Source organism: Rhagoletis pomonella, unplaced genomic scaffold, assembly GCF_013731165.1.
Source record: "Rhagoletis pomonella isolate Grant_MI unplaced genomic scaffold, Rhpom_1.0 Rhpom_scaffold_00001, whole genome shotgun sequence".
Taxonomy (NCBI): domain Eukaryota; kingdom Metazoa; phylum Arthropoda; class Insecta; order Diptera; family Tephritidae; genus Rhagoletis; species Rhagoletis pomonella.
In genome coordinates this window covers 33,130,097-33,139,333 of record NW_023458555.1, presented here as the reverse complement: position 1 = coordinate 33,139,333, position 9,237 = coordinate 33,130,097, and the positions used below count along the sequence as shown (strand labels likewise).

Genomic DNA, 9,237 nt, shown 5'->3' with positions numbered 1-9,237 from the left:
CAAATGCCTTGGGCTTTGCAAAAACAATAACAATAACTAATGGAGCTGCGGAAGCCGGTAAACGGTATAGCCCAGGCATATTCGTCATTCGCCGGTTATGTAGTACACACGAACGAGTGAACTTCCTCTGCTATCAGAAGCAGTCAGAAGTGTGCGTCAGCCATATTGCTCTTCTAACAGCATCAAACTTCCTATCTTTGCGTCTATGGCATATCAAAACAAATATCTAGCAGCAACAACAACAAACATTTGGAGATAGCTGCGAATTTGACGGTCAACATGTATGTATGTATGTGTGTATGTGGCAAGAGCAACAGCAAAAGCAAATACATAAAACAAATTAACGACTTTTGCAACAAAAAAGAACGCTGATTTTTGCTACATATTTTTTTGATTTTTTATCACCTTTTTGCAGCGGTTACTAGTTTTTCTATTTCTCGTACACTTGCTCTTGTTGTGATCTCGTTAATTAGCAAACAACTCGTTGGGGGCGTCAAAGATGAGTCGCGCGTTATTTTCAACACTAATTAAGCAAATAATTTACTTTTTATGTTAAATAAATAACTAAGGAAATCCATTTACGCATTGCACTCTGGCAATCTTTGCATCAGGGAATTCTTTTGCTTCACATTTTACAAATTACACTTTAATGATTTTTCACCAAACAACTGACACTCGGTTGTGGCACCAACAGAGCACTGGCGCTGGGCGGCAGAGTGGAGCAAGCGAACGAGTGTGTGGTGGCCACAAGCAGGTCAGGCACATGCACACATGCACACAATCATATACACAGCATTTTCAATGTGCAACTTCAGCTCAAGCTTGAGCCTCTTTTTTCTTATCGCCTCTACAGTGTATTTGCGTCTTCACTAAACTTGTAAGTTTTTGTAGGTATTTTATTTTGATATGCGTTTTGCTATAATCACCTTCTTTCTTCTTTGCGTCACATTCGTAGATATTTAGTGTATTGTGCATTTGTTTCGCTTTATTTCTGCCGCATCAAAAAATATTACTTCTTTTATTTTATTTATGCTTGCACTACTTTATCGCTTGCAAATTTTTTTTAAACTACTAGCAATTTCGTTACTGTTGTACTGACTGCAAATAAGCACACACACACACACACACACACGTACTCAACGTTATTCGCTTTGGATGTGACAGAAAAACGGCTCCACTGTCTGCAGTGGACTGGCGAAATGTCAGTGGAAACTTTTTTCATTCACTACACTTGTCTTGCCGTTCTGTCTATTCTGACTTTTTGGTGAGATTCGCTCATTTCCTGTTATACGTATACAGAGAGATAAGAGACTTCTCCCATAAAGTGGAGAGTTTAGTTCATGGGTAACATATAAAAAATAACGGTTTGTCTTTCACAACTTGAAAGGTTTTAAGTGTGTTTTTTTTTTTAATAATAATTTCGATTGATATCCATATTGCAATATCTAATTCATTTAATTTATTAAATAATTTGAATAAATTTTTTTAACAAGAATGGATGAAAGGTATCAAACAACAAATTGCATTTTTGAATTCAATATCCTCCCGTTTTTCATTTAAATCCGTGCGTAATTGTATTTTTGCCCACATTTTATATGGGTCCCCAGCACTGCGAGACGTCACGATTTTTTAAAAGAACTTCCAAATTTCAAAAATATAGATTAATTAAAAAAATAAAAAAAAAATAACAGCGATGTAAAATAAGAAAATGGGTATCAAATGAAATATAAAATTCTGTAGAATTAAAAAAAAATAAGTCTATTTGTACACAAGGACGAAAAGTTATTGAAAATTTTTTTTTAAATAGTTTTATTTTTTTTTAAGCTTATAAAGTTAGGAGAGCGAAACTGAAGGACATGGTCTCAAAACTATACATTGCAAGTTTTCAAGGATACAATTTCAAAAGGACATTTTCAGTACCTATTAGTCATTATGCACCGAAAAATTTTAAATTTTTTATTCTACAGAATTTTCTCTTTTATATGATACCCTGCTGTTCTACATTCCACTGAGTTTTATAAATAATTTTTTTTAATCATATGTATCTTTGAAATTGCAAAGTTATTTTAAGAAAAGCCTGACGCCAGAGTGAAAAATTAAAAACCTATTCTTACTATTATTGGTGCCTAGTTTTGCGAATATATAGATTGTTTTGTTTTTAGTGTAAAATTTACTATAACACAAAAACCAGTTTTTGTGCTTATTCAGATACTAGGCATAATTTTGTAAGTCCTCATATCGAGCCTGGCTCGTGAATGAGCGCTGGTAGCTCTTCACTCTTGTCAGGACGTTAAATGGACGCCACAGCATCGCAACAGCACGACACTTCAGCTCGTCCGAATACTAGGCAGTAATCCACCAGAACTTTTCGACTGAAGCGGCTGTTGGTTGAATGGTTTAACCCATTAGCGCCCAATGTTGGTTTAAGTAGATTGCCACCCTAGTAACAAGCAATTAGCAAATTTTTGTATTTTTTATTACACAACTCGTTCCTGATTTATGAACGTCAGGAAGATATAACCCACTACTTAAGCCGGGACTCAAACGGTGGACCCCGAATCATCTGAGTGGTCGGCAATTGACAGTAATATTTCGAGAAAAAACTTCAAAATCGAAGAAAATTATGCAAATGGTCCCGAAGGGTGTTGTCTTCTCCGCACTTATGTTTTTATAAGTTCTACATTTGGAAGCTCCCCAGCCGTCAGAGTTAGGGAGTCTCGCTATTCTTTAAAAGGGGTCAGTTCGTAAATGCAACACTCAGTATTACTTCAAAAAATTAAACTCTTTTATTCATAAACTGTAGATCATACAATTGCCTTATTTTCGCAACTTAGTTCCAATTCGACACTTTACCGTGTTTACGCATACTGGATGTTTCCATAAACTACAGTTAAGAAATTTTTTGCAGTAATGCCGCAGTATTGCATTTGCGAACTGACCCATGCTGGCGACTTTCGATATTGTTATTCGAACTAGCTCGATTCTTCACCGTAAGGAACCTATCCCTCGCCCCTACCAAATCTATGGCAACCATCTTCACTATCTGACAGTTGGGAATTCACGTCGATGGAACAAGAATTCCGACTGTGAAATACCCGAACTGAAGGTCGAGATCCAGGACGGTATACAACGATCACTGCACTCGACGCTGTATAGACAGGCATTAAACGGCATACATAGAGAGGCCATCACCACTTTCACAAAACCTCGCCTCAGGAATGGCGTTGTAGGAGATCCACCACCACCTATTGCAGAGGAAGAGCTCCAGCTGCCTCGCAAGACCCACGTTACTGCGGGTTTTGATATTGTACTTGCCATGTATGAGTCTCCGCATGATATTAACCACCTCTTTACATGCCCCCTTCAAAACCCACTCAATTAACAACCCTCTTCCTTAGGTGCGGTCAGACGAAACTGCATGTTAACTGATGCTAAGGATGATTAAATAACCGCTGCAACCAAAACTACAACGCTGAGCACTAGCAACTGACACTGGCAAAGTGCACAATTGTTTCCAAATTTCTTGAAGTTATGGCATTCAACTGATCAAATGTAAATATCGGCAGCCAAACTCGTTCGCTACACGAGAATGATTTTCACTGATAAATCCTGAGGCACATCTATGTCCTCTACTGGCATACACACATAATTATTGAAGAGGTACCACAAGAACGAACACAAACGTGGCGTTCATTCATCTAATTGCAGTGAACCCGTCTATTACTCCAGCAATAATTAGCATATGGAGGCAGAAGGAGTGCTTTTTTAATTCAACTTCTTCGCAGATGCAATTTGCATTTATGTACTTTTATGGGCAACACATTTTTTTGGCTTTCACGGCCAACATATTGGAGAAAACCGACGAGGAATCTCCCAAACCGTCGGCAACTATTTTGCAGTTATTACGTTTTCAATTATTACTTGAAGAATGAGGAACCATCGATCCATGACATACGTCAGGCATGCATGCGTAAATACATATGTATATACTTAAATGTGTGGTCCTTATTAATATTCATAACATGAGTTCGATCTAGAAAATAAATTCTGCTTTATTTTTCTACTTGTATAAGATACTTAGTAGGTAGACAGTCACATTATGTACAATGAAAATATTGTAATTTAAAGGCTTGGAATTAAAAGAAATATGTATATTAGCACTACATATAATTATGCTCTAATAAAAATTGCATATCATTTATAAATATATGCTGTTAAACATAAATTGATATAGAAATCACTGAATAAAAAAATTCAAATTGAGTTACTCTACTATGTTATATAATTTACTACAGACATAAGCGCTTTAGCATACCATATCTGAAGCTACATACATCGTACTTGGAAAACAATAGTATCATTGATAATTCTATGTTGAAATTTGCTTAAGTTGCCTAAAATTATACTACTTCCTTTAAATTCTATGATATCAATTTTTTCTTGTCCTCCGCAAGATCACCTTCTGATTTTTTCGCTGCTGCTGCAGCCTTTTTATCACTGCCTTTGCCATAGAACATATCAAAGAAGAGCGCAGCGAACACTAATATCGCACCAAACCATTGTCTTGGTATCAGTACATTTCCAAAGAGCACTACGGAGCAGAGTACAGTAAAGAATTTACGCGTTGTTGTCACCACAGAGCAGGCTAGAGGTCCAAAATTGGCCACCATAAGAAAGATGAATAGCTGACCAAGAGCACCGCAAAATGCTAGCATTGCCAAGTGGCTCCAAAGCTCAGGATGTCGCGATGCAAAGTGGAAGAATTCTTTGGCTTCGCCTACAATTAAAGGAAATTTCGTATTTGTACACGAACGAAGATTTAGTTAACTATGTGTTGTAAGTTTAATGATTTCACTTCACTTACCCGACAGTATTGCAGCAAAGCTAACCATAATAGTACTCCAGAAATTCATAGCCAACATCATTTGTTGTCCCGAAGGTGCACTTGAAGCGCGCATTCTTTCCTGCACTGCGCCGGTCAAACCATCCATGGCTAAACTTAGGAAGAGCAAGATTTCACCTAAGCCGGTTGTTTCTTTGGGCAAGTGCGCAATTTGACTCTCCTTGTACATAAACAGCACCACGCCAACAACTATGGATGTTACACAAGCATAACGCACCCAGGAATAGGATTTGTGACTAAGTAAAACGCCTAAAATCATAACCGGTATTGGTTTTGCTGACTTGCCAACCACCTGCGTAGGGTATGGCACCCAACGGAGCGCCATATTTGACGACACCATGGCCAATAAGTATGTGAGTGCGCTCACAGCATAGTAACCGGTATGTGTTTGATCCTCTTTCTTTGCCCTTTTAGCCCATAACATACCTGCGATATATGTATATAAATTAATTCATTAATTGATGTTCAATTAGTGTATGCATGTATGCTGAGTAGCTAAAGTCTTGCAGCACTTTTACCTTTTGCAAAGACGAAATTACAAAAGCATTGTACCCAAACTAGTGCCAGCACATAGGTGAAACGCTCGCCCTTTTTGCCATCTTCGTTCGGTTCGTCACCATAACGTCCACGGGTGATTTTCTCTTGAACTATTCCGAATAAAAAGTAACACACGAAAATACTTATGGAGTAAATAAGAAAGCGGCTTTTCTCTGGTATTATCATTTCGATGTAGTTGCTACACTGCGGGAATATGAAGCAAATTGGTCCTTTCTTTGCACTTGACTTATGTTTAAATAGAAAAAAAGAATAAAACGCTCAAGTTGCTAGAGAGGATTAAACAAGAAATCTTCAATTATTGATGTACACGTCAGAAGTTTTTTCAAAGTTTTTTTGTTGCTACATTTGATAAACGGCGGTACGTCAATTTATGCGAATGTCAAAATCAGCTGTTTACTTCAGTGAACTTTAACGCTGCCATACACTGAAAATTTGCCTGAGTTACCGGATGTCAAATACCAAAGCAGTGCGTTTCTGCAAATTAGGTATGATGTACCGTAACTTTTTGTAACCTAAAAGGCTTAAATTAAAAAGTCATTAGAGAAGCAATAAAGAAATAGAACTTTTTGGAAATTCATATACGGATTAACGTAATAAACTACAGATCAAATTTATCAATATCGATTAATAAAAAAATTTATTGAAAACTTAATCCCTTTGCTGTTTAACAATACTTGGGGCCGGTTACTCAAAGTCTGGTTAACACTAACCTCTGGTTAAATTTTGTTATCGACGTTACCGACTCCCTGTTATATGAATGGAGTCGAATACGTCGATAACAATGTTTAACCGGAGATAAGTGTTAACCAGACATTGAGTAACCGGCCCTTAATCTGCCTTATGCTGAGTTTCGCCTGAAAAAAAAATCACCCGAAAATTTGTCATCCGCCCATAGTAAAACTATGGAAACCAAAAGTGAAAAGTGAACCGGTTCGGGAAAAATTAAACAACTCATGATAAGGCTGAATATATATTTAGAAATACTTTGTTGAAGCGTACGTAAAAATCTTTCTTTTACGGGAAACGGCAAACTTTTAAAGTACGTTCAGTGGTGACCGGCACAAATGAGCTGATTGTGTCCGAAACACTGACGGTGCTAAGCATTAGGTGCAATCTCTTATTCCTCGGACTAAAACTAGTAAAACTGTCAAAAAATAAAAATTCGCTCAGAGCGAGAGAGTAACATTGAAAATTACGTGATCGTTTTCTGGTAAAAAATTGTGGTAAATTTTTAGCTATTTTGTATGTAAACATACTCAGTTCACACACGTAAATAACCAAAAATACTTTCAAATTCATTAGAATCCACTTAAACCAGTAATTAAATATTTTACAACATGCATTAGACTGCACTTTTCTTTTGTTTACAATTTGGTGGCCAAACACACTTCAGCTGATCGTTTGACACATTTACCAGAATTTACCAGCAAAAAATCTGCGGACTAAAACTGGTAACTTCTGACAGACAGAGGATCTTATTTACACTCTTTTTTGTCCTTTCAGGGCCAGTTTTTCAGTGCCAGTTTAAACTTAGATTAAGTAAACTGAGTTTAAATTGAACAGCTGGCTGACATTTGATTGGCTGATCTTAGTTAAAACCAGCCAGATCGGGCGTTTAAACTTAGTTTAAACCACGGTCGTGCACTAAAATACTGGCTCTCAATATTCATAGAACCGAGTATGGGATCGATTTCCAGTAAAAATCTGACTGATTCTGACTCGTCCGGACTCGTACGGGATCGCAACTACTACCAGAGAACGTATATGAATATGAATTCAGACATCGCGGCGTATAGGCAACTGCTTTTAGTGCTATCGAGAGCGCCTTTGAACTCGACAAATAGTCGGTGAGTGTCGATCCTTTTCTCTCAGGTCTTTTCCAAGATTTGGCGAATTGTGAATACCTGGTCTATGGAGGATTTTTCCGGTCTAAAGCCACACGTATGATAAGACCTTGTAACATATGCTTAGAAGGCTGACCCCGCGGTAGTTGGCGCGAATGGCGGGGTCGATTCCAGTCGTCGGTCGTTTGTAGCTTCAGTCAATAGTATTAACCAGGAAACTCTGAAGCGCTGTAATTCACAGACAACAGTTGACAACTACTGCGTTATTCCACTTCCAGTTAAGTTAGTTAAGAAGGTTTAGGAATGTGGTTTTAACTGTCAAGGCTATGCAGCTGTTTATACTAAATGTTTGTCATTAATATGAAATCAAAAGATTGCATACTATTGAGCGAAAACATAACATGGGCTTGAATCTTGGGGGGTCAAACCACTTGAGGACCATTTTTCCACAGATTCAAGGCACGTTTTTAGTTAACGGGCGGACAGTTTCAACCCTGATCCACTATCTGATAACGGAAATTCCACGGTGGGAAAGGTTTGACGTTTCCACCAGTATTTTCCATCTCATTGGACTGAGAGTAAATATTTTGTAAAATTGTTCAATGTTTCCATAAAAGCATTTTACCTCAATATAGCGTATATATACACGAATGTGTATCCTTGAAAGGGACAGTTAATTCTCAACGCTTTTTGCCAGAAGCAGGCAAACAAAAGTAATTTCAAAAGCCCGCGCGCAGTTGCCCGAAATCGGAGCCCGGGGCGAATTGACCCTGTCCCCGCTCTGAGCGCCACTGATTTATCGTAATATGTAACTATCAAACAACTGCTTAAAAATGCCGCATAGCCGAAGACCGCACTTTCCTTGTTTGTTTTTTAATTTGGCTCTATATTGAAAAACCTTTTTAATGTCTGGTCAACAAAAATAATTTCTGACGAAAATAATTACATACATTGTTTTACTAAATTTTTACCTAATTACCACCACCCCAAATTCAGCTAATGTTTGGAGTTAGACTAATTCAAAAAAAAAATTTACAAAAACTTTTTTTATATGCCTGTTAAAGGCGCAACCCTTAATATTAACTTTAAAAGTTCGCGCATCGCTCTATAAAAAACGTCCGACATAATTTTTTGATAAACCTACTAGTTTAACGGTTATTTAAACTTCAATTTAAATTTATATTATTATTAGAGTTTTTCTAATAATAGGTACAATAATTAAAGTTATTTTCAACTACCCAAAAAATAAGTCATTAAAAAATTTAAATTGTAAAGTTTAATAAGTCCTGCAAATTAATTTTACTAAAAACCCCGAATTTCGGGGAAAATTTAATTAAAAACCTTTCTATTGTGTTGAGTTATGTTTGAAAATTTTTTCATTAAAAATGATTGATTTTAATTATTTTACCTAAAATAGGAGAAAAACTATAATAATGACTAAATTTAATTCTTTTTTATAGAGCATCTAATTCCCTACAAAAATATGTATCGCACTTTTCATTTATTACGAGAATTCATATATGTAATACTTCTATATTGCTAGCATGATAAAAACATAGCAAGGTATAACCGTTCTCTCAATTTGTCGGCCATGATTTTTTTTTGAAGTTTGCCAACATTTTAAAATCATATAAAAGTGAAAACAAAAAATTGAAATTGTTCGAAATTGTTGTTGCTTGAGATTGAAAATGAAAATGTGTGTGTGAGTTTGTGAGTAAATTTAAAAATTAAATTGTTTGGAAACTTCAAGAATTTTAAAAGTGACTCTCAGCGGTTCTACCTTACTATATTTTTATCATGATTGCTAGTACAATATGATCACAATGTGTTTTCAATTCGAAATCAAAGAAAGACGGCCTATGAAAATTTTTGTGATTGTAGAAGTATACGTGTCCCAGTGGGAATTAGGAGCACGTAATAATACCTTATTAG

The 9,237-nt window shown here is 36.4% G+C and overlaps 2 protein-coding genes across 3 annotated transcripts; one reads left to right on the top strand and one right to left on the bottom strand.

Annotated features, from left to right (window-relative positions):
• LOC118742991 lies at positions 1 to 4,033 on the top strand. Of its 2 annotated transcripts, none has more exons than XR_004993412.1 (2): positions 1 to 281; positions 3,399 to 4,033. XR_004993412.1 is itself a non-coding variant. In XM_036475442.1 (2 exons), exons 1-2 carry the CDS (start codon positions 2,942 to 2,944, stop codon positions 3,427 to 3,429), a joined length of 408 nt encoding a protein of 135 aa, XP_036331335.1. In that variant the 5' UTR covers positions 2,440 to 2,941; the 3' UTR covers positions 3,430 to 4,033. The 2 variants fall into 2 exon arrangements, 1 of the variants encoding a protein (XP_036331335.1); XM_036475442.1 differs by lacking the exon at positions 1 to 281 and adding an exon at positions 2,440 to 3,318.
• Positions 4,034 to 4,041: 8 nt separating this feature from the next.
• LOC118742982 (solute carrier family 35 member B1 homolog) lies at positions 4,042 to 5,839 on the bottom strand. The gene is made up of 3 exons (XM_036475431.1): positions 5,422 to 5,839; positions 4,865 to 5,329; positions 4,042 to 4,777 (listed from the first exon to the last, which is right to left on the bottom strand). Exons 1-3 carry the CDS (start codon positions 5,624 to 5,626, stop codon positions 4,422 to 4,424), a joined length of 1,026 nt encoding a protein of 341 aa, XP_036331324.1. The 5' UTR covers positions 5,627 to 5,839; the 3' UTR covers positions 4,042 to 4,421.
• Positions 5,840 to 9,237: the final 3,398 nt, after the last annotated feature.

Bases quoted from the DNA above. Each gene is read 5' to 3' on its own strand.
- LOC118742991 (XM_036475442.1), top strand. From the start codon at position 2,942: ATGCTGGCGACTTTCGATATTGTTATTCGAACTAGCTCGATTCTTCAC. The intron at 3,319-3,398 runs GTATGAGTCTCC...CCTCTTCCTTAG, and splicing joins TTTGATATTGTACTTGCCAT to GTGCGGTCAGACGAAACTGC.
- LOC118742982 (XM_036475431.1), bottom strand. From the start codon at position 5,626: ATGATAATACCAGAGAAAAGCCGCTTTCTTATTTACTCCATAAGTATT. The intron at 5,330-5,421 runs GTAAAAGTGCTG...CATATATCGCAG, and splicing joins TAATTTCGTCTTTGCAAAAG to GTATGTTATGGGCTAAAAGG. The intron at 4,778-4,864 runs GTAAGTGAAGTG...CTTTAATTGTAG, and splicing joins CTTTGCTGCAATACTGTCGG to GCGAAGCCAAAGAATTCTTC.